At 40.4% G+C, this 25,646-nt stretch overlaps 1 protein-coding gene and 1 pseudogene across 2 annotated transcripts; both read right to left on the reverse strand.

Moving 5' to 3' along the window:
- Window positions 1–1,841: 1,841 nt before the first annotated feature.
- Window positions 1,842–10,633, reverse strand: LOC115750754 (transcriptional corepressor SEUSS-like). 2 transcript variants are annotated; one of them, XM_048273805.1, is made up of 10 exons: window positions 10,496–10,633; window positions 9,261–10,358; window positions 9,074–9,193; window positions 8,737–8,785; window positions 8,345–8,559; window positions 8,187–8,255; window positions 7,650–7,747; window positions 5,590–5,683; window positions 4,466–4,535; window positions 1,842–3,322 (listed from the first exon to the last, which is right to left on the reverse strand). In XM_048273805.1, exons 2-10 carry the CDS (start codon window positions 10,332–10,334, stop codon window positions 2,382–2,384), a joined length of 2,730 nt encoding a protein of 909 aa, XP_048129762.1. In that variant the 5' UTR covers window positions 10,335–10,358; window positions 10,496–10,633; the 3' UTR covers window positions 1,842–2,381. The 2 variants fall into 2 exon arrangements, with proteins under 2 accessions (XP_048129762.1, XP_030544159.1); XM_030688299.2 differs by having other exon boundaries at window positions 9,261–10,633.
- A 4,888-nt stretch (window positions 10,634–15,521) lies between these two features.
- LOC115750740 lies at window positions 15,522–17,824 on the reverse strand (annotated as a pseudogene).
- Window positions 17,825–25,646: the final 7,822 nt, after the last annotated feature.

A 25,646-nucleotide genomic window follows, 5' to 3' on the forward strand; every position in this document is an offset into this window, starting at 1 on the left:
AGTGGATTCAATTTCTTCCTACTCCGGCAGGTCCAGTATCCTCCAAAATTGCATGGATAGGTTTTGAGTTGTGAGTTCATGCACTTTCCCATTATTCGGTTATTTCCCAGCACGCCAAACTTCAAATCAAGAGAGAATTGCTGGAGCGATCAATTTCAGCCAAACCGAACAGAACAGGGTACAGAAGGATCTTTGCTATACTTAAAGAGGCGGAACCGAAGAAGCGGACGCAACCTTCGGTTGAGCGTTTGAAAAAGAGGAATGTTGTAGGATCTTCGCCTCGTTGATGTTACATGCACGCTTGCAGTTGGTTTCCCATCATGCCTTGTATATGGACAAAGAAATGCTTGATGACTTGCCTTGTTTATCGCGTTCGTAAGAAACTTTCAAGGTAAATGGTGCATATTTGATGCTTCGTTAAAGCTGAGATTCACATCTCTCGCTAGTTCTCAGTGTAAACCATCATCACTTGCTGGTTCCATTCCATTAGTTGTGAAGCAACGGGAGACTCAGTGCGATGAAAATTCTGCCATCGTGGGTACATCTGAGGTGGTGAATTGAATTGGGATGGCGACAGCGACGATGGCACGATCGGCACTGGATCCACAGAGTTGGCTGCTCGTTTACGAGCGCATCCTATATGTTGGTGGCGTTTGTCGATATCGAGCTGAACAACGTATTTGCTAACAAAGTTCGCCGGTTTCGGAAAGTGGGAGATTTGAGGAAGCCACATGAATCGAAGCATGACATTCCACGGCATTTTGTTGTTTCATCGCAGCTGGAAAATAAATCCGAGAATTGGTTTACTTATCGGCTCTAATACCACTTGTTGAGTCCACGCACGACTTTCTATTTATTGAATTCCAATATTTTGTTGCATCAATTTTTTTTGCTGTTTTTTTTTAACCACTAGGGGCTGTTCCAAGCCAACCTTTGCACTTGGAAAAGGGGAGATTAGGAGTTGAGGAACGCGCAAGTAAAGAAGTAGGATTTCGCAATCTGCGCGTACAGGTAGCGCACACATTATGATTTGTAAAATAGAATAAGAGAGGAAATCAAATCCAAAAATTCTTTTTTTTTTTTTTTGTGGGGGAAGTTTGGGGGGGGTTTTATCTTTATGATTTTATTGCGTGAATGACGTGGTTGGTACTCTTTGTACAAATTCAAATTATTCCAATTGTGGTTTTGAAACTCAACCCTGATTTGCAATTTAGCAAACAAGCTATTGAGGATAGGACGGGTGCATATTGTTGTGAAGCTGAGCGAATTTCGAAAGCTGCCAGCGCGAAACGATAAAAACAGAGGCTCGAGGGTAAGGAAAGAGTATCATAGGCTCAGTGAAAGATGCATCAACTCCAAATGATACATTCCAATTTACATCTCAATTAGATGAATCATTTGTTTACCTAATTGATAGTCTACATCCTATCTGAGATGTTCATAAGGAAAAAGACAGTAAAAGCATGTTCAGCATCTTTGTTGCGCCATGCTTTAAAAACCAAGTCGACAGAGAGCCCCACCATATCACACCAAGCATGCTGATGAAACAGGTTCGACAGATAGCCGGAGAGCAAAGAAGCACATTTCCCTTAAGAAGAGGTTCACACGCCAATTTGCCTATTTCGCAAGTCGGAATCATCACAACAGGCCCGACGGTCAGAAGTCAAGTTTTTGAAGCTCCAGACTTCCAACTTTAGCACGCATCAAATTGACGCATCATATATTAGCTCAGACAGCAGATGAAATTGTGTGTTTGTCCAATAACAATCGTCGATAAGACACCATCATGAATATTTTATGAATGCAACGAAACCAAGCTGGAAATCAAGACAAAAAAGAGAAGAGGCCATGGAGAAATGGGGAAGTCAGTACTCAGGTAAATTGAGCTTTCAGACAAGGTATGTTATATTACGGAGGAAAAAAAGAACGGATCAGACGATGTCAAAATTGAACATTTGAGGTCATTTCCAGGATGCTTCAAGGAAGCCACGGATATGTACACTCAGAGAGAAACCACTCCGACGAATGAAGTGTTTAGAGTAGGTAATACAAGGAGTTCCACCAAAGATCTCCATTCCTGCTCCGCCCTTTGCTGGGCGGTTAGTTGCCAATCATCAACTCTATAGAATGACATACCAGAATTTGGAGTGATACTGAACCAGCTCACTCAATGTGATAGTGCTCTAACAATGGATAATATGTCATTACCTGTCCTTCCTCCCGAAATTGGTATAATCAGCAAGTGAAAATTTGGAAGTACTTCGACCTTGTATTACCATGTCCTGAGGGCCTGCAGTAATTTCAGCCGTTCTCATCTTCACTTTCTGCACAAGCAGCTACAGCCACAACCTGAAAAGTCCGACATGATTATGAAAAAGCCTTCAGGGGGATTGTTTCCAATCATACGGAAGATTAGTGAAGCCATTCCCAGCCCTGAGCCCACCAAGCATCTGGTTACTCAAATCCTGTTGGTTACCATTCATACTCTGATCTCGAATCATAGGGGCTACTCCTCTTCCATTCATGAAGGAATTGTTTCCTATCACAGCTCTCACTCCATTGGCCATGGCAGATGAGCCCATTCCTGCAGCCATGTTGCCGTACAAAGCACCTCCCATACTAGAGCTGTGGGCCATTCCATTCCCCAGCAAGGTGTTGGAAGAACTACTACTAAGGCCTGTATTAGAGCTGGTTGGTAAACTCCCATTCACATGTTTAACATCATTTCCTAATGAACCAACACCAACAATACCACCCGCACTGTTGATTTGGGTTGACATCACTTCTTGCAGAATTTTCTGCACAGAACTCTGGGAATCATTTGGTTCGACCTCACCATTATGATGAGACACTTTTGCAGATGAGTTGGCAGTACTAATCTGATTCGGAGCTGACAAACCGCCATTACTGTGTGGGGGATTATTACCAGAGGAATGTGTAGGTGATTGAAAAGCCGAAGGATTGTTGAGTTGAGCAGATGGCAATGTTGTGGAGGAACCAGGGGATGGGATCTGAACACCACTACTTCCATATGGACTGCCTGAATTGCTTATCGAACTTTGCTGTCTCGAGTTTATAGAATTTTGATGGAGAAGGCCAGGTATGGCATTGCCAGTTGCAGAAGTAGAGGCTGTGTTATTTACAGCTCTAGAACTGTCAGTAGCACCCAGTTGCACCGGAGGACCTTGAACATTGTTCTGATCATTGTTTGCATTCTGAGACACTGGTTGTTGCTGTTGGTGTGGCTGCTGCTGCGAATGTTCAGCTTGACTACGAACCCCGGTTGAAGCACTGTTCCTCCGAGGGTATTTGGCCAAGCTTTCTGAGAGGCCAAAGGAGATAAGGAATGTAAATTTTTATCGCAAACCACAAGCAGCCAATAACGTATTTCATGAATATATCTAAAACAAATTGGGCAACCAAGAGGGAATGTCCCTTTTAAGCCAAGCATAAAGTGAGTTCTTTTCAATTTTCCTTTTCATAAGACTAGGAGTCCACAGATTCTTTCCTGAAGTTGGAAGCGGACAATGATGCCCTCCCACCAACTTGTCGTTTTTTATTTTTAAAAATTACCTTGATTCTCTGCTCCGGTAAGGGGGAAAAAAAAATCTTCTTGCATGCTCTACCTTCAGAGTCACCAAATATTTTTATTTAATTATGTCACAACCTAGGCAGGTCATTTCCCTTTTAAGTTGTTTCAATTCTCTTTCTTTCAAATAGAGTCTTTATTTTCGCTATTCAAAGAGTTTCAAAGTTAGACAAGGCTATTAGTCTCCTTTATCACTTGTAGCTCCGCAAACATAAACAAAAGAAATCTCTTATAGTGGCTTAAACTCAAGTTAACATGATTTAGGAACTCCAAAAGCTAGGCCTGCACACGCGCGCGCACCTGTGCACAAACACTCCAAGTAGCAGCAACACATATCACATACAAAATGGACGAGATCAAGAAGATTTCTAAGGTTAAATGCACAAACTTAACAATACATAATGAGGTACCAATCTTCTTGGCTTCCAACAACACCAGGAGTTACAAAGATTATAAAATCTTCTGTTCTCAAAGCATTCATTCATTCAAGTTTGTCAAATTTCTAGAAGTACCTTCTAAACTATGCATCAATGACAATCCTGCAGCTTCCACTATTCTCCCACTAAACACTTTATTGATCAAAAACCAATTACACCACACAATACATGGAGGATTGCCACCAAACTGTAAGTAAATGGTAAATGTATATGGCTAAGAAAATTGTGCGATTGAAAAGGAATCAGGATAGCTGACGACTTATTGTGTCCTCGATGACAGTACCAGACCAACTTTTGCATTGCAACACAGGATTAAGCAGCAGTTTCATGAGCATTTCTTCACTGCCTAAACCACCCACCCACCACCCCCAAAAAAAATAAAAAATAAAAGAAAGACACAGAAAGCTCGAGACGACAAATGAGAAACAAAGGAGCTTACCCATAGGCCCAGTCCGCGTTTGTCGGCTGTAATCAATTAGATCTTTCATGCAATTGACCACTTCTGATATCTGCAATGTGCATCCAAAAGGTGAGGAATTCAATAAAGTTCATGTAATTATTTATCGAATATTTCCTAATTAGACATCCCAACCATAGTTGTAAATCTTGAGGTCGATTAACATGAATATTGCAAATCCATGCAGATCATCACCATTTTCTGATATTATCTAGGGATAGTAAGTAACAAAGACATTAAATCTTAACATTCCTTATGATGATAAACACCTCAAACTTCAAAAACACATAACCATGATATGCAAATCACTTTTATTTTTTTTTATTAATTTTTTTATTTGGATAATAAAGTGAAAGGATTTTTTCCAACTCTATTTTTAAATTTCTAGAATATTTTCCAACTCCTAGGCTGTAAAGGGATGCTCTTTAATATACTTGCTTGCTTATAAAAAAAAAGAACTTGGAGAAATAAAAGCCAACCAAATACACAAATACACCCAGATACTTTTGAGTGACAAAATCACCAGTTGCCAAAATAAGCCTTTCAAAGACAATTATGCAAGAGAAATTCACTGCACAAGACTGAGGAAGCAGGGACTCAACTTTGCCTAAACACGATATTCAGCATAATGTTACTTTTGAATTGGGAAATCTGACCCAGCAAGGAACACTAACCACTGTCCCAGATGATGATGAATAATAAGGCTTAAACAGTACAACATAAAGTTTTCAAGTTCAGCCACAACAAGCCCAAGAACATAAATTTCGCACTGCCAGGAAACAAACCGTCATTTAACATCACCAGGAACAGACAGAACATACTATTTTCTCTTGCCAAGGAATTTTAGAGAGGAAAGGAAACTATTGACAAAATTGAATTTAATTGATTACTCACTTTGGTAGACTGTTTATACTTGTCACCTATTTGGAAGGTTTATGAGGAGGAGAACAGCATAGCAAAAGTAACAGAAAACAGCCAGATTTCTCGTACATTAAAAAACAACAATGGCCAGTATCCACAGTACCAGAAAGCAATTAGGGTAATTCTCGAAATGCGCTAAGATAACAAACATTAAAAATGGAACAGAGAAGAGTATAAGGGACAACCTGAAGACACCTCACATATCTCTTTGTATATCCTAAGTCATTCACTAAAGGAACTTCAAGAGCTTTTGCCAATTGCCGAGCCGATGACAGAAACCTGTTACATCAAAACAGCAGCAGAAATGTCAAGCATTTATGCACTCAACAAATGGATACCAATTAAAGACAGACCACCCAAAAGCTCTCAACAGAGAGATGCACAAAACACATGATGTGACCTAACTTCGTCCAAGATCGTTGATAAACAACAGCTCAATACACCCATATGGAAGTAAAGATCATCACCTTGTCACTCTTTTCAACAACCACTTTTAAATAGGCGTACAGAGGGCAAAACAGTTTTAAATGCCACAAGCAGCCAAAGAGTAGTCAGAAAACAAACTTTTGCAGTAAGATTTACTCATACACATAGGTGTGCACAAAATTTGAGTGCTTGTAGCTTGTTTCCAGAATTTTAGTGCCGTCTAGACTAATTTTACTTAAGAACTAATACTCAACATTAAAGAATGGGACTAAAGCTTGTCATGATAAGGGTTCTCCAACATTGATGAGGTCTCCGTCCATAAATCAATTTCTTTCAGCATTTACACCAATATATATACTAACTAGAAACTTACAAATGCTGTCAGCAAGTTGGCAAACAGAAAATGCTCCATACAGCAGTAAAAGAGGTGACAAATTTGATTCATTGGAAAATCTTGTAAAAAATTGAGTCAGTTTTTCATAAAGATTTTGCAGCAAATTGAGTAACTTAATGAAATTACATGGCCAGCACATGCAGACGTTGCCATTTCAGATTTATTTGAAGATTCAGTTTTCATATTTCGAGTTTTCTTTTAGTTTTTGAAATAAGAATTACAGGTAGCTTTCGAATTAAACAAATTGCATTTAACAATGATTTGCTGGGTAACTTCCATTGTACTGTGGTCAGACTTTCACTAATATCAAATGAATTGCAGTTCCTTAACATAATACATTAAACTTTGTAGATCCTTTTAATTGTTGAACTTTGACCATTTTCAAGCCAATTTATGACCAAAAGCTGAGGCAACTATGCAAGCACATTCTTTTCTTTTCTTCAGTGTGTGCTTATATAGCACCTGTGCTGCTCATGTGGCACCATTAGGCGCTGTGCCAGAATCTAATGTCAGCCAAATCAATGAGAATATCAATTATAATCAGGGTAATTGGGAGGGTGTAACAATTGAAAGGGTAATAAGGTTCTTTTGGCTCAAAAATAGTAGATCGATGACCTAAGTGAAAGTTACCCCAAAATCAGTCACTCCTGATAAAACCTACACATTTTCTTGTGCTCCCTGGACATAAAAACTCAAAGCTGAATAGACTGGTGGAACAGTTAGATTTGATATTCTCGGTATTTTTTTCAGAAGTGTTATCAAACATATTTATTTCCTCCATAACAAAAATTAAAAATAAGTCACAAACAACACAGCACAGAGTCCCATGAGGATGTAGAGCTTTCTAAGTATTGATTCAAGACATGTGCAACCAGACAGCTGTATGCACACAGGAACCCCAATGCCAGGCCAAGGATGTCATGGCAAGGATGAACATGAATATAGTAGTTTCCTAATAACACTATAATCTAGATAGAGTTTGGTCCTCAAGGAAGAGTGGAATTTAGGTAACTAACAGTCCATTTAATATGGTTATCGCTTGATTGCTTTACTGCTAACTAAGATTTTGACTTTAGCAGCTAAATGTGGTGTTTGAAAGTTGTAATTTTTCCAATTATTATTTTGTAGCATTTCCTGAAAAGATTCTTCGGTACAGATCAGATGTGTTAGTTTCAGAAATTTTACAATTCTACTATTTCTGACAGTTCATGTCTCGAAACTTAGCACTTATTAAAACATGTATTTCCACTCTAAAGCAACAAGACCAAGTTACAGGCTAGAGGAAGAAGCTACTGCTCTTGCAATTTGCTTACGGCCCTAACACAGGCATCACTGCTAATTTTGGACAGTAATATGCAAAGTCTATCTAATGACAGATCTCTTAGCTTCATTCAACAGGAGGCCCATATAACAAAGAAGCCTTACATGTTACAATTATTTTGCAGCTCTGGGACAGATAAACCAGATGACACGTTTTGAGTGGCTGCCTGGTACTTTTGAGCTGCTGCTCCCAGCTGGCTAACCTGCATACATAGTTAACAGTCAGTAACCACAAAAATGATATGACCATTTTACTGGAATAAAGTAAATCTGAGTACAAGTAAGCGTCTAACTACATAGAAGCATAAAAAGTATAATCACAAGATCCAAATGGTCTCAATTCTTAAGCTACATCTACCAAAGGAATGTCCGTTCACTTGTAATGCCACATTAAGGATATGAATGCTTCCTTACCTAACGTCAAATTGACGTACCTTAGTTCGGCCAAACAATCTTTAAATTAGCAATATATACCTACAAGAGTAAAACTTTGACTATACGTTCTAAGGTACCTATTGTAAAAAACACTTGGAAAGGCAAATAGAAAAAGCATGCAGAAGACACCCAAATCAAAGCTACTAATGCCAACGCCAAACAAGAGTTTAACATTGCACTGTGCATAAAATCCAGCTCATACATTACCTGAGGAATCAATAGTCTTCGAGGAATAAGCTCTTCGTGACGACGAGCACAAAATTCCCATGAACATATCTGGCATATTTTAGAAACAAAACAGATGTAAAATGTTCCACCTTGGAGGAGTTAGAACAAAAGAGGCTCAAGTCATTTAGATTCGCCACCTTCAGGTCTGAAGAGAAAACAACTCGAAGTTGACCTTCACGGACAACACGAAGCTGCTCAAAGACACTTTCTTGAATAGCTTTTGCATAGTCCAATACAATTTGGCCTGATGCAATCGGAAATTCACACGGCATATCGACATAAAGAAGTTCTTCCAAAGTACCGCTTTCATATTTTATTTTGAAAAGCCTGGGAAGGACCTCAAAAGTTGCCTCTGAAAGTAAGAAAAATATCCACATCAGCAACAGCTAGAGCTCATGATAATCTCAGAATAATACACACATCGCAACTGTCTGCGGGAGTAAATGTTCAATGCATAAAAGCCATCAGAGTTCAAGAGATAATGGAAATGACACCTGAAAACTAGCATCTAAAGTGGTTTGAAACTTACCAAACCCACGACCAGGCTTGCGATTGCATATATCACAGTGCCATGTATCCTGTAAAGATAGATATTAATTCCACTAGTTCCTTGGATGAAACTCAAAGCCATTAACCATAGGTCCATCAAGAGTTATCATTCACTAAAAAGAGGGCAGAGAGAGCAAAAATATTTGGAAAAAGAGGTAATCACTCGAGACTTCTGAGGAAATGACTATCCTTGGCACATTAGGATGTCAAGGACCACAGTTGATCACATTTTCATTATTAATCACCAACTAGAAAATAGGTTAGAGTATTGCGTTTGAAGACCAGAACCAAGTTAAAGATGGTGTCCGTTTGCATACCTGAGGAAAAACTCCAGTTGTCTGCCGGCCATTCCCATACATAGAAACACACCATTTTTTCTTCGCGTTGGGAGCAAAATACTCAGCAACAAATTTTCTCCAGAAATCGATATTGTTGTCCTATAGAATAGTTTGATCAGATAAGACTTCATAGACTCAATAAAGCTCAGCATTTAAGGTACATTACCTCAGGTCTTCGTTGTTGCCGATACATGTAGTCTGTCAGACGTTTTGCACATGTTCCAGGTTCATAAACTGATTTTACAGGGGACCTCATAGGGATACTCTGCTGAAACTGCTGTGCTACCTGAGCTCTTTGCTGAGGCATTGCCTTCAATAGTTGCTGTTGCTGTTGCTGTTGCTGCTGCTGCTGCTGGATCTGCAACAATCTTTGTTGGTGCAGAAAACTAATCTGTGCAGCGGCAACTGGTGAATTCTGCCTGGACATATGCAACAATTGCTGTTGTGCTTGCTGCTGGTGCTGCTGCTGGTGTTGATGCTGCTGCTGATTCTGCTGTTGCTGTTGTTGCTGATGCAGGAAAAGTGACTGGTCTGAGTGATGAGGTTCCATTTTCACGGAGGCCAAGTTCTTCATACTCTGAAGCTGTTGTGGCTCCAGTTTCACAGAAGCCAGATTCCTTAGTGACTGTAAATGGGGCTGCTGCAGTTGCTGTCCGTGTTGCTCCCCGCCTGTTTGTGGTTCCAACTTGACAGGTCCTACACCACCTAACCCTCCACGGACTGCCCGGTATTGTGGTAGTTGCTGATGTTGCTGGGCATGTTGAGGAGAAGAAAACTGTTGCATTGGTTGCTGACATTGCTGGAGATTTTGCTGTTCAAGTTGTTGAGACTGGGCTTGATCCGGCATCAACTGATTGCCAGAAGGATTAGAAAATTGTCCCTGATATTGACTAGAAGTGCCAGTATTGGTCATGTTGGACAATCCAAAGTTCATCCCACTACCAACATTCGTTAACTGATCCAACTCAGCCTTCATATCAATACCCACTCTCTGGCCACTTCCAGAAGAAGGAATCACGGGGTTTGAACCACCATTTGCAAATGACGGGTTGAGCAGGGAAGATGCATTAAGCATATTCACATTACTAAGCTGCGTGCGCGGTGAAACAAGAGAAGAGAATGTTGATTGGGAAGGCAATGCAGCAGCTTCTCCTCCTAATAATTCTGAATTTGATCGCAGAAGTGAAGGCGAAATGGACTGGGACCCATTGGCCGGAGTGGGTGGTCCAGAAAGTACCATCTTCTAAATTCAGCTTTAATAAGTCTAACGCAAACAGAAAATACCTTGGATATGAGCAAAACTAACTACAGAACTATGCTTGCAGACCCAATGTTAAGCTAAAAGCAAGAAGCATTTAGTGACGCCCTTAACGAATGGAAGAGGAACCGTCTTCTTCATGCCTGAGGATACAGCCTTAAGTTGAGGCCTACCAAATGCAAGCCATGGCCACCAAAGGTGATTCCAAAGAAACAAACTTCATCTCTAAACATTCTCCACCATCTTCATGAGACAAGAAATCTCCAACCAGATTTCGAATGAACCTATGGAAAAGATTATCAAGAAAACGTTAATTCGTCAAATTCCCTCATCAAGCTACAATTTTTTTTCGGTATTTCAGCTATGCTCGTCCAATAAAGATGTTAATCTCAATTAAGCTACATTCTAAACCTAAAACCCTCGCAATGACCCCAACAACAATTCACTTCACCCGTGACGGGAACCAATTCAATTGGCCGACCCCACCGATTCAACCCAAAAGAATTGAAAAAATTAAGCAGACGCCCCTCAGGAACCCACCCATTATTCACGAGCTGAAGCTAAAACTTCAGTCTCTAACATGGAAGAAACTCCACTCGCGCATACCAAATTGGGAACTCCACCAGAAGAGAAACACATTGAAGCGCGAAAGCCCGCACCGACTAAAAACAGAACGCAATCACCGAAGCGACTAAAACCGCCTCGATCGAGACCCCCGACCCGCTCAAATCAACGATCCGGAGCTCCGACAACGAACGCCGCACGCCGTCACGGAGAGAGCCCACATTTGTGCAGGAAAAAGGAAAAAAGAAAGAGAAAAAGGGTCGAGAAGACTCACCGCAGTTGCGCGGATAAACAAGTAAAAACCAGTCTCTTCAACACGTCTTCGTCGCGACAGCCAAAAACCTCGAGGCGGAAAGTATATCCTCCCGTCTCCTTCTCCCACTCCCAGGCTTTCGCTTCTTCAACACATCTTCCGGTCCTCCTCCTTCCTCTTCGTCGTCGTCACTGTGGTGTGGCGCTCCTTCCCTCCCCTTCCTCGGCTCGGCTGAATCAAGAGAGAGAAAGTAGAGAGAGAAAGCCCCCCGAGAGAGTGTGCGCGTCTGTGCCCTTGCGGACGTCAAAACTCCCTTCAATCGGATTGAATCGCCTCCCCCTCTCTCTCTCTCTATCTCTAGACAGAAGGTGAAGTCAAAGGGTATTCTTTTTCTCTTCTCTGGGATTTCTCTCTCTCTCTCTCTGTGGAGAAAAGAGGAAAAGAGAAACAAAAAATCAGTAGAAGTTCCATCATATTACGTTATGTGCATGTGTAGAAATATCTTCCCCCCCGTGCGCGCGTGCACAGTGCAACATTTACCTCGTGATCTGATCTCCTTGTGCGCGGATGTATGCTTTGGGAGATCTCCTCTAGGGTCTTCCTTTTTGTTCGCGTGTGTGTGTGTCAGTGGGGAGAGGATTTCGTGAGCCGTCGGACCGGATCGGATCCCCGCCGATCATATGATCCCGCCTATCGAGTCGAACTGGCGAATTTGTCCCGGCGGCTTTTGTCCCGAATTGGTTTGCGGGATGCATTTGGAAAGGGTTATCCGTCTGGATCTTTCTGTCCATATCGGCAATGGAACACTAGCGGCCCCGCTCGTGCCACATAGGACCTTCTTTTTTTCCGAATGTGAAAACATTCGTTCGGAAGAGGTAATACCCCGACGCATTTAGAAAGGGTAGTCCTTTCTCGGACCGTCCCCGTCCATATCGAGAATGGAGCACCACCGACCTTAGCCGTGCACCGTAGGATCGGCTTTTTTGTGTGGGAGCGATTCATCGGTTAAAAAGGTAATATCTATAACGCGGTTAGAAAAAATTGATCCTTCTTTGGATTTTTCTATCTATATCAGCAGTGGAACGTAAATGGCCCTAATCATGCCACGTAATGTCCTCTTTTTTGTGTGTGGAAAGGATTTTGTGACTCGTCGAATCGCTAATGAGACATCGTGCATCTCTTGAAACTGTCAAATTTGCCTATGCGGTTTGTCCAAAAAAGGAAATATCCCGAGGGACACATTTAGAAAGGGTGAACTTTTTCCGTCTATATTGGTAATGAAGCACAAGCAGCCCTGGTCATGCCACATAACAATCTTCTTTTTAGTGTGTGGAAAGGATTTTGTGAGTCGTCGAATTGTTAATGAGACACATCGCGTATCTAGTGAAATTGTCGAATCCGCCCGTGCGTTGAGTCAAAGCGGCGACTCTACCCTCACAATTTGTCCCAAAAAGGCAATATCCTGACACATTTAGAAAGGTTGATCCTTCTTGGATGGTTCTGTCTATGTGGGCAATGGAATACAGGCTGCCCTAATTGTGCCATGTCGAGTTGCATATATAAAGGGTGATCCTCTTTCCGCTATGTATATATCAACAACGGAACACAAGTCGACACAATTGGGTCACACAAGATCATCTCTTTTGTGTGGAAAGGAATTTACGAGCCTTTGGATTGCTAATGATCCAACTTCGCTTATCGAGTCCAACTGACAGATTTGTCCAAAAAAAGGTAATGTCCCGGATGCATTTAGAAAGAATGGTCCTCTGTTTTTTTTTTAACTTTATGGTCAATTTCAGCGGTGGAACACAAACGGCTCTGATCGTGCCACGTAGGGATTAATGAGAGACGGGGTAAAATATTACTTGTTTTGTATTTGCAGTTTATTAACAAAAACACATTTTGGCATAGTGAGGGAATACAAACTCAAACGTGGGCGGAGCAAATTGTTATTACAAGCTCATCAAAGATGATTTGACAAATGGATACATAGACCAACAATAAAACAAAGACTTTGTGGGAACCCTGATAAAATTCGGATGCCTCCAAAACACCTAATCTTAGTTTAAACAGCACGCTTAGCCAATTTAATTACATTATTGACTAAAGAAGGGACGCCCTCGCTGGAGACATTATTTCTAGCTCTCCAAATACAATAGCTGCGTTCGTTCAAGATTCGTCATCTTAGAAAGCAGCTTCCTAAAAGTCCGCTACATTCAAGTTTTGTCTAGTCTTGTACTCATGATGACTCCGAAGTCACCATCTACATATTCAGATTATTGCCTTAATAACCTAAAAAATCTCCAATTTCAGCTATGCTACCAAATTACCCTGTGTTTTTTTTTTTTTTGTCTCGTAAAAAATCTCCAACTTTAGGTCTAGTCCCAGTTGTATCCTAAGGTTTTTATTTCCTAACCTGTTGATCCTCCGTCAAAAATTGCGCTTAATGAATCTACATGGCATTTCCACGTGAGTACTCTAGTTTTTCCCAAATTTCAAATCCAAGATTACGTCTATTGGAGATGAATTTTCATGTTTGCCCAAGCGATGTATTTCTGGATTTGAAATTTGTGTAAAAACTAAAGTAATTAGGGCTGGATTTCTTAAATTTGCTTTTACTCGTAAGAGAGCATTTTCTTTCATCTTGCTTGGGATCTTGATTTTGCATCTAGTCTTCAATCTCTCGGGCTCGAGAGTCTTCCACCTCTTGTGGTCGGAGAGCTCCCACTCGAGACGCTCGGCTCGAGACGCCGAAATAGCTTGCGTTCGGGAGTTTTCCATCCATCGGTTGTTAACGATAATTTTTGGACGAAGGGTTCATGGGGACAAATCTAGGATTCAAGTAAAAGTTGGGGAGATTTTTTATGAGAAACAAAAATTATGATAGAATTGGGACTGGACCGAAAGTTTAGGGTTTTTTATGAGATAAAAATAAGTTTAGGTAAAATGAGGTCCTGACCTAAAGTTTAGGATTTTTTTTAGGGTATTAGGCCTCAGATTATATATAGACACTTTTAATGCATTACAAAATTCACTAATTCTGTATTCACATGAAATCATATTTTGAAAGCATGTCCATGCGTGTGTGGACGCACGCAAACAAGGCATTTTCCATGGAGAGGAGGCCGTCCGCCTCCGACAGCCTCTCTAATCGGTGAAGCGCAGCAGTGCTACTATACTAGGCGCGAGAGTATCCAATGTGGAGGGTTAAGCTGTTGATAATGAAAGAGGATACAATCATCGGAAGGTCATGGTAGTTTTGCTCATGCATCACAAGTTTAGCCATCGAATGGTTACTATATAGATGTAACAAATCATTTGGATGAATCACTCAATTTGTCAAATTTACCTCGCAAATGACAAAGATCTCAGTAAGGTTTTAGGGTTGACATGTTGATGAGTGCGCTGAGCATTATGGACCGACAATGCATAAAATATTTGGTGAAAAATCTCCTGCTTTACCCCCAGGTAAATGGAAGTTTGGAACCCACTTTGGATCAAAGATTCATTCGATTTGGATAAACATGTCAAGTCCATTTCATTTCATTAGGGATAAAGCCAGATTACATGATAAGAGGGGCTTCAGAACAAGCAATGTCCCATAGGGCCCGAGGGGAATTGGAAACCCGGTGTTGTAGTAGAGCCTTGCATTTTTGGGCTTTACTGTTAGCTCATCAATAGACCTGTCATAGATCCATTTCTATTATATGGATTAGCTATAATCAATGAATGAGTTATAAATAAATTTAAACATAATATGGGTATTATATAGGTCGTAAATATAAACTATACAACTTATTTAGACTCAACTCTCAATTTACTTCTATAACTCTCTATTCATTCTTTCTCGTTTTCACTTGATCTTGTGTTCACTCACTTCGCGCTCTCAACTCAATTTAGGTATAAATTTTTGTAAATTGGAATAAATATGAAAGTGTTTTACAAATGTTGGATATAATCGGGTCCGGTATATGTCACTAGATTTGCATTGTCTATATATGAGTCAAAATGGGTTCAATGGGTCTATTTGGGTTGAACCATTTTGACACCACCTCAACCCGATCGGACCCACCCGTCCGACGGGTCTCCTCATTGGTCCCAAGAGGGGAGAGAAGTGCCCTGAAATAGCTTATCAGACTTGATTTATCCGATAATAGTTACTAGTTGGGCTGGGATCGAGCTTGAATCTTTCATTGGTAATAAGGCGGATGTGATACTCCACGTTCTATTAGAAATTTGGACGGGATGTCAATGAACCGGTGATATTAAACACCATCATGGTACCTACCTATCTTGTTAATTGAAGCTATTGGCACAAAATGAAATGAACCAAGTTCGAATGATTGTCCACGAATTAGCAAAATGGCCTATTTTCCTAAAGTTACATTTAGACAAACACAAATTATTTAGTTACAGCCATCTTTGAGAGGACCTATTTTACACACAAGGATGTCTTTTTTCTTCTCGCACGAATACAATCACGAAAGTCTAACGTCCCTAAGTTCTAAGGACGGCCATGTTCCAGCTGATGAGTTTCGGGTCGTTTCTTCTCGAGGGTCATCTGCAAATCCATCTCCAAGGATCCATCTTTCCCGACATTGCCATGTTGATCCTTGCGCTTGTGGTATAATGCGTACAAGAGCATTTGAGCAACTCCTAATCCCGATCCAAATGCATTAGGAACCTACATCATCACCATTGATTACTCGTTTTTATCACATCAAAACTGTGTAATGTGGAAGTTCTCACGAGCTCTTGGCATGCAGAAGGCTAAGCAATTGGATCGCCGATGGTCAACTTACGATGACGAAAGGATCGCGATTGATCAGGCCGAAGACGGACCAGCTAACCGCGCACAGCAAGCCGAATAGCGACAGGAAAAAGGGCATGAACTCCACGCTTTTGGTCTTGATCACCAATCTCTGCACGAGAAAAAAACAAAGCGAAAAAAAAAAAAAGACACCAAAGTAATCAGAAGTCGCAAATGGAGTTTCGATCGGGCATTTGGCTTGGGATCGTGCAGACGACTAGGTTATTATGGCTCCTCTTACCATGATCGAAAGAGGCGAAGCGAACATGGCGATGGCGAAAATGTCGACAAACACGCCGGCGAAGAGTTCCCTAGTTTTCCCATGGAACGCGAAGATGGAGACGAGGGCAACGGCGGAGAATATGGCGGAGGCAAGAGCGATGAGGCCCAGGATCTTGGCCCTCTCCCCCATGGGAGCGTAGATGATGAAGATCAACACATAGGTGGACTCAATCACAGCTCCGATCCCGGTGATGGTTGACAGCAGAAAGTTATTTGGGGACACCATCGGCAATCCGTACCTGTAATGATCGAAAGCTCTATCTAGAACAAAATGATGGCGAAACTGATGTGTAGTGGACATTTTCTAAGTTTCCATAGTTAGGATAACGTTTACACTTTCTTGGTCTTGTCGTTAAGGAGATTAAAGTTCATGAGTCGACATTGGGTTGCGTTGTCATTAACTAAGAAGAAATCAAATTAAGACGAAAAAACAATGGTATGAACATGAAACAATGCCCCAATTCCGACGTCATTAGAAGCGTACCAGCAATAGAGAAGACAATTAAGCAGTGTGATCACGTATGGAACGCCCGAGAACTGCTCGGTCGAGCGGCTCCTTATGATCCTCCTGAACGTAATCCTACAAGATCATTTTCCAAGTTTGTATTTCACAAATTCAAAAATAGTGATAATGAGCTCAGAAGCAGCATGCATTGAAAGCATTAGACATTGTCTATTTCACCTATAATTAAGCTTAATATTTTTGGGTGACGTTGTAACCGGGATAATTGTCCAAAAAATCATATACCTATTGTACAAAAGTCAATTCAATGATGAATTTTTTAATAGTGTCAATTTCGTACTAAACCTTTTGACGATTTGCCAATTAATCCCCAGACCTTTTGAAGATTTGTCAATTTAATGGTAAACCTATTATCTAGATATTTGGCCGAAAGGACTATATTGGCAAATCGGCCAAAAGGTTTAAAACTAATTTGGCAAATTATCAAACGATTTATGACTAAATTAGCACAATTGAAAATGCTTATGCTAAATTGGCAAATCCTCAAAATGTATAGAACTAAATTGACACAATTAAAAGGTTAAATTCTAAATTGGCTTCCCTACAATATGTTTAAGGCTTTTTGGACAATTTTCCTCTTTAAGATGGTATCAAAGCCATATTTTGTCCCAGTTCATTTTGCTTGTGCGGCGGCTCCTGTTAGTCGAATTTCACATGTCTTGTTTGTTCCTAATTGGTTCGCACGTAAAAGGTGATGCTAGGATATACTCTTTATTAGATTGGGCTCTCCAGTGATATGAATGAAGCTAAAGTACACATTTATCACCTTAAAACCACCTTGATGGAGCTGCAACAACCAATAAACGTGAACGGGGAAAACAAGGTTTTCTAGTGGAGAAGGAATGATGTGATTAACAAGGCCGTCTATAGACAACAAGAACAACGTGACTAACAAGGTTTTCTACATAGAATTAGATGTATGATTGTGTCTGTACTCGAGGAACGACTTACGTTGGTGCCAAGTACATGAGAAGTGCAGTTACATCTCCTGAAGAGAAAAATCAAGGGAAGAGGAGAATTAGTACCAGTGCTAATTGCATGATGATGATTTATATATAAAACAGGTCTTTGGCAGCCCAAAAAATCGTGACGAAGCAAATTTTTTTTCCGGCCCAAAGGGTACGTACTCTTGGTGACTAAGGGGGTGCATGAAAACGTTTCAGAAACAAAATTTCTGTTTCAAACCTATTTCTGGAACAGAAATCTGTTTGGTAACGCAATTCTATTTTTCTATTTCTGAAACAAAAAGTTGTTTCAGAAATAGATTTGAAGAAGAAATGTGAAACAAAAATTTTCTACTTTTCCGAGAAACAGAAATAGAAATCTCATTTTTTCTCAAATATCCGCTGCCGCCAACCACCACCCAGCCCATTGCTGCCGCCGATCGCCGCCCGCCCGCCCGCCGCCGCCGCCGCCGGTCGCCCGCCGCCGCCCTCGGTCTCCACAGCCACCTCCCGCCGTCGGCCGGCCAATACATTTTTCAGAAATAGAAATTTTATGTCGTTATCAAACACATTTTTTTGCTCAGAAACTCATCCGGAAACAGAAATAGAAAAAACTATTTCTACCCGTAAATCTATTTCTGAAACAGAATGGTTATCATTCACCCCCTAAAATTTGTTAGTCCCCGATATAACTAGATATATAGTCACCGGAAACCATCTTGCGGCAACCGTAATTGGTCAGGCCGCCGGAAACCGAATCTCTACCGAGTGGGAAAAAATAGTGAATGTATTGGGAAAGTAAAGAAGAGATGCAAAGAGATGAAAACCTACCGATAATGCCGACCGTGAAACGTAGAAGACCCATGAACCTCCTTTTTTCTTCGAAATAAATTAAGGTTTGATCAGAATTAATTTGGAGAAATGTGAAACAAGAGTGGAGCTGGAGAGCTAATGAGCTGAGAAGAGAGGGTAGTGGGGCATCTAATTTATACAGAGAGAAACGAAACCTAACTGGCCATGAAGAGTTGGGGTGGGAATCATTCCGATACCAAAGGTACAAAAGTGTTATGAAATAATAAAGAAAGTCGCATAATCTTGCGATTCAAGTCTAATCCGAAAAGAAGAAATTACTAGAGAAAATGAAGAACGATAATGACACTAGAGATTTACATGGTTCCGTTCGTCAGTATCTACTCTACACAGAGAGCCTATATAAAGAAATTAACAATGATTCTAGAGAATTACAGTGTTTTTACTGCTCAATTGATTCGGGTTTGTCAATCCCAAATCACACATAAAGCAAAACTAACAACTATTTTTTCACATTCTATCACAGAAAACTCACTTAGAAGAATTCCATTTTCATGTCTTTATGATCTAACTCAAAAGTGGAAAATGTTTCCATAGTTTGTTTTTTTTTTTTTGGTAAAGTGTTTCAATAGTTTGTTGTTCGAACGTCGAACCACAAATCCCATTCGAACTTGAAATTTCTATTTGGATCGGACTTCATTCATGAGCTCAAATTCGAGGTATATTATATCAAATGGTATTATCGGCTACCTGAGGAATGACTAAGCAAGGATGTTTCAATGTGGTTGGCCTTTGGGATGAGTGAAGAGTCATCACAAATTCTTGGCCAAGGAAATTTTGATGGCCGAAACGAACTTCATGAAATCATAAATTGCATGGGCTAATAGTCGTGGATGTCATATAAAAATTCGAGACATAATACAGCAAATGGTATCATCAGCGCCCTCTGCTGACAATGAAAGGGAAAGTAGCAGCTCGGGAAGACGAATGAAAAAACCCTAGAGTGAGAAAGAGGGGAAAATGGACTTGACCAGAGGACGAAGCACGTGAGAAATATTGAAAAATGATTTCCCTTTTTTCAGAAAAGGAAATCATTTTTCCCAGATTTAAAAGAATATTTTCCATTGATTAGAAAATATTTTCTTTGACCACATATTTTCCACCCGTCAAACATCACGAATTGGGAAAACTATCTTCTAACACTAGGATGAATTACAGGAAATGGATTATGATAGCTTCACTCGTAAAATAATTTAGCAGTTTAATATTTGCTGTTTTTTTTGGTGTGTGTGTTAGCATGCTGTTTTCCATATTTGAGAAAAAAAAAATGACAAATATTGAAGCACAGGATGGGTCCAGATTGATTAGGGTGCCCGTCGCTAAAATACTAGTAAATAAAAATGGGTCAATAGGTTAAATGAATAAATTTAGGTCTAGCTCATTTTCAACCCATCCGAATCAAATCTGACCTGACCTACCTGTTTGACAATTGTAAAAAACCCAAGATCAAGCTCATGCATTTGGATTGGGTCGAGTCCTGGCTAGAAGCTTGTCGTGACCACTCGTTCTACCAGATCAAATTGACCTATATCCCCATATTAACCAAAGGTGAAACCCACTAATCCCCAAAAGAACAAATCAAGTTCGACAAGTATTTCACTACATTTTTTTGTACACTTTCCCTTTCGGTGTGACATTTTATAAGTGGGTCAACATCCTCACTTTCATGTCCACGGAGGGCGTCGTGTGGAATGTTCTCTTTAGATGCCCTTCATCTTTAGAAGTTCTCTCATGTGGGGTTTACCCAAGGGACAAAAATAATTTGGCTCGCCAAACTATATGAAAGGTGTGTGTCCATTATTGTTTGCTCAAACTTATACATTATCTCAATTTATACCTACTCTTTCATGTGTCATTTTTCGTTTCCTAAAGTTTATATTATCTCAATTTATCCTTACCCTTTTGGCAATTTGCACTACATTGCCGGCTCTTATCATCGTGTCCTATGCATCTTTTTACAGGTAACTTCGTCTTACTTGAAACATACAATAGACGTGACATAAAAGCCAAATGCATGAAGCGCAATTGTCGATTTCGTTGAGGATTTTTGATCGAGATAATGTTGTATTATAGATAGAAATGTCCAATGTTGGGTGGACTAATTTATTTAAACAAGTTTGCTACTCATGGTGAATGAGTTTGTGCAATACTTGCTCATTGATAAAAGTATACTTGTTTGCGGAGTTAGAGGTGTGACCGGTGTCGTACGTTCCTATTGGCAGGAGTTTTGTGAATCCACACGACCTTCGCTCTTCTATTTCGATAGGAACCGTTCTTCTACTAATTTTCCTTTTAGGTAACCAAACCAGCATTGAATAGCACGTATGGGGATAACATGTTCAAGCCACGTTCAACCACTTTGGCTCCCAAGGGGCTTTGGGTGTCCAAAACTCCTTAGGTCAACATTGAGTGTTTAGGAACTTTTTTTGAAATGGCCTTCGGGAAAAATGAGCCTTGGGAGGCTGAAAACCCAAGGCAGCTCTCGTGGTGCCTTGGGCTTTCAGCTTTCTCAGCATGCTAGTTTAGGGTTAGTAAAAAAAAATTCATCCAAAACTACCCTCACCAACTTTTCGATTTTCCGATTTTGCCCTCATTTTTAATTGTTCATTGTGTCATGTGACCGTTGTCGGCGACAGGCTAGCGAAGTCGCTTAACCTCGGCCATGGTCGCCTTCGGCCGCGCGACCTTAGGCCATTTCGTCAAGGTCGTGCGACCCATTCAAGGGGCCGTGCGACCTAGGCAAAGGTCACCTGAATTTGTGAAATCCAATCGACCCTTGTTGGGGTCATCGCCAAGGTCGCACGACCTCGGCAAAAGGTCGTCTAGTGTCTCGCAACCCCTTGCAGTAGTCATGTGACCCCGGTGACAGCCATTTGGGTCACACGACCTCGAGCAAGGCACGACCCAAGCGGCCCTCTACTGGGTCGTTCGAACCTTGCCAAGGGTCGTGCACCCTTCTTTGGGGTCGGCTGACCCCTGGGGGCCGCTTGAGGTCATGTGACCTCAAATGGCGACCATTGGTGCTAGATTTGGATCACCAGCTTAAATTTCTTCGTTGTAGCTAGCAAAGGGTTTGAGTTTTTCTGTTTTAAATAACAAAGGAGAACTCCTTTACAAAAATAATATTTCCAAACACTATTTTATCCAAAGTTACTTCACAATATACTTTTAAATTACAATATAAAAAAGATAATTTGCATTTCGGATAATCCCTTTAACTCAAAGTTCTTTGCATTTTCCCAAAAATTTTCCCCAAAAATCTAACCAATCCCCTCCCAAGATAGTTAAGCTTTTTGATTGGTGAAAAGCAATCTCACAATCTGAAAGCGGGTAAACTCCGCGCTAGGTCGAGTCATGTGATATGCTCACTTGCGTGCTTTACTAAGTAATTTGCTTTTTTTTTTTATATATATATATCTAGGATCCACCGACCCCACCGGGCTTTGCTCGATGTTTGGCCCGAGGGCCAACCAGTGACTATACCTGGAGGGAGACTGGCCAAGTAACCCACCACCGGGGCCCCCACTTAAATCGCGAAACGCGGCCAGGAGATTTGAACTCTCAACCTTTCATGAGAGGAAGAAGGGCACAAGCTCAACCAACTACGCCATGCGCGGGTGGGTTCAATAATTTGCTTTTGATGATCACTTTAGCAAATCTTTAATTCTACATATGTAAGTATCTATTTTTGCATCTCTAATTCTCATACTTATTATAGATCTCTGACCAACGCCTATTTTGGTATCTCAATCTGCATCACTAATTTTGATATATATATTTTGGCTATAAATCTGTTCGATGCACAAAAAATATAACAATCATGCATATTTTGGTGATAAATTTTAAAATAATTGTTTATGTACATATATATTCTATTTAAGATGGGGGATTATCAGAGACAGAATAACAGTAGCAGAAACTACATATGTTAGAACAACAACTCCACTGTGACAAATTGAAAAGCAGTATAGGCTTGATTTGGGACAACTTCTGTCGATTCAACTCGGATCGTGCGATGTCCTCCAGAGGTATTGTGCTTTGTGGGTTCAATCTTAAAGCAACCATCTCAAAGGGCCAATACATAACTCTCAGAATCAGTTCTCACTGCAAATGGTCTGGTACCGGATTCCGAATTCCAGCATATTGCACTTCTAATTCTTCAAGCACTTCTTTTGTATATACGAATTCCTTCTTAGCAGTCACTGGGGCTGAAAAGACAGTCCTATCACGTAAAGCTCTGTGATTAGACAGATCAAGCGTGCTTTTCCTTGCACGGTTGATCGCCAGGAAAAAGGAAATCTGCAAAACATTCCGCTCTTTTCTCGTTTTGTAAATCTCTCTTCCATTTTTGCCTTGAATCTTCCTGTGCAACCAAGAAAAGCACAGTAAAGGCGGTACATCCGAGAGGTTTTCGTTGTTAGGTTTTTAATCATGTTACTGTAGAAACATATGTCGCACATGCAATACAAGAACCTTATCGGGTTTACAGAAAGCGAAATTGATCGTTATTGTTAGGATATATACTGTACGTGCATGTTTTTATGCTCATTTTTCTAATAGCTGAAAATTTGATATGAAGGGTTGATCTAACATGTATAAATAGATAGTCGAATTAGCCCTAATACCATCTTTTGTAGCTGTCTTGCTTATTTCTTGCTGGATTGAGATAAGTCTGGTACCGTTAACATGTGTTGTCCCATGCACCAGAATTTGACGTGTGGAAAATTTTATGATGTGGTTGTCTAAATCGGAAGGTGCCTTCGAATCCTAGTTCCTCTCTCTTTCATTCTCTCTCCTCTGTACCCAGCCTCATTCGACCCTGCTATTGCCCTGGTTTCTCTAGCCATCGTCGCCAATCCTCCATCTGAACGTCATCTCTCATCTCCTTCATTGACCTCGAAATCTCAATGGTAATGAAGGCTCCATGGCCATGGAAGCCCAGGGAAAGCTCTACCCTGGCTATTGAGCTTCTCTCTGCAGCGAGTATTAGTGGCGATGCTGTTGGGAGTGCGTAAAAGAAGTCACATACCTTTGCTTGGGGAAATTATCAAGGTGACTCTAGGTCCGAGTCCGTGAACATATCCAGTTAACAGTTGGACATCAAAACAATTTTCTTCTCATGTGCAAGCTCAATATTAGGTTCGCTCCATCTTAATTGAGGTATCATTTTTCATCTCAATTTGAATCTCCAACATCCACCTTCATTCCCAATATCTTTATCCAGACTGAATATGAAGACTGTCATCGGGACCACATTGGATGCGACTTGCCCACCAAGTTTCATTTGTCGGACCAAACCATGAAGATTGCTTGGAAGCTGCGTTGGTCCTGAGATAACTCACTTGAGAGATTTACCGAACCATAAACATATTAGAGTCCTACAAATCTCCCATCGACTCTCATATCATTTGTTGGGAGCACGTAGCAGAAGCTCGATACTCTTTAGCTAAGGAGATCATTAAGAGGAAGCCTAAGTCCAAGCTTGTAAAAATATATTCAGTTAGACCTAGATTCACTCAAAAACTTAAACCAATAAATTATGAAGCAACGATGATATATTGATTGTTTCACACCACTTCTTCTCCGATATGAGAGTTTTTCAAAGCAACTCAGTCCATCTAAACAGGAACTCATCACCACCATCAAGCTTGAGAGAGAGAGAGAGAGAGAGAGAGAGAGATGATGATGATGATGATGGCAGTGGCTTGCTAAGTTGTCTCTAGGGACTAAGAGTTAAGTTACAATCACAATAGCGGGGGTTGAGGGTTCATAGAAGGAGAGAGACTATAATGACCTGATCCAACGTGTGCCAATTTCAGAAAGGAGCATTCTAAATAACCATGTAATGTGGCGACAATTTGGAGGTGAATGTTGACTTATGCATAATTCAAGGCTTTCACAAATAATGCCATACTTGAGTTGTCTCAAAGCTGTGTGGTGCCGAAAAACTATCATAGTAAAGAGAGTGATGAAGGCAAGCTTTCTAGGATAAAAGTCAAAGCTCAAAAAATAGAAGACGGAATGAAAAAGAAATGTCTCAATTCTCATCAAGGTGATAACCTCATCATGTAAGTCTGTCACCACTAAAATTTTGAATGACAATACTAATAGGGAAATCCCTTATGATGCTTTGAAAATGATAACATAATTAAAGGCTACTAATGTGTTTCGTTGTGTAGATGGTGTCTTAAGAAAAAGTCTGAATAAGCATTGAGTGTAGAGTTGTCATAAGCTGGAGATATCTAAGTAGAAGGTGATCAAGCTTAGAACGGCAAATTTGATAAAGCTTGGAGAGACCTTGGATAGGTGAATAATGAGGTAGAGCAATGATTTTCAATACACTTGGAAGGACCATAAAATGGAAGCTCAAGTGAATATTCAGACTTAGATAATATCATATGATCGAGAAGCCTATTCGGACTTGGTAAGTATTCGGACTTAAACAGGATCATCCGATTGAGAAGTATATTCGGACTCGGATAATTGTATCTGATTATAAAGCCCATTCAAATGCAGAATGAAATGGATATATGTATCACAATGGCTAGTGATTTGCTTTGGATTTTCTTTCTTCGAATAAATAAGCTACTTTCCAAAAATGAAGAATTCTACTTATGGAACCTAGATTCAGATTGTATGGGTGACTAAATCCATGAAGATTCTAAATTTATTCCTCAATGTCTACTTAATCTTCTTTATACCATCTTGTTCAAAGGAGTGATTGGATAGTGATCCTGTAAAGACTGTACAACGAGTATATTGAAAATGAAGAAGTATAAAAGGAGACCAAGGTGCCAAAGAGCGGAGGACGAGATCAAGAGTCAAAAATTCCAAAGTTTAAAGCGAGTTTCAGTTCTTATACACTTGTCTTAGTGAGCTTCAAAGTTGTAATTTTTGAGAGGTTTTGAGAAGAGTAATGAGAGATAGTGTGATCCATCATCCCGAGAAGCATCACTCGTTGTAACCTCTTATTGATTCACCAGTGAAATCCAACAAGTAGACTGTTAGCATGGGAAAGTGGACTTAGGCTTGGAATAAGCCAAACTAC

The sequence above is a fragment of the Rhodamnia argentea genome, chromosome 2, assembly GCF_020921035.1.
Source record: "Rhodamnia argentea isolate NSW1041297 chromosome 2, ASM2092103v1, whole genome shotgun sequence".
NCBI lineage: Eukaryota > Viridiplantae > Streptophyta > Magnoliopsida > Myrtales > Myrtaceae > Rhodamnia > Rhodamnia argentea.

Coding starts and splice junctions, on each gene's coding strand:
- LOC115750754 (XM_048273805.1), bottom strand. CDS start 10,334: ATGGTACTTTCTGGACCACCCACTCCGGCCAATGGGTCCCAGTCCATT. Junction 9,194..9,260: donor GGCAACAACGAAGACCTGAG/GTAATGTACCTT, acceptor ACTATTCTATAG/GACAACAATATCGATTTCTG. Junction 8,560..8,736: donor CAAGCCTGGTCGTGGGTTTG/GTAAGTTTCAAA, acceptor TCTTACTTTCAG/AGGCAACTTTTGAGGTCCTT.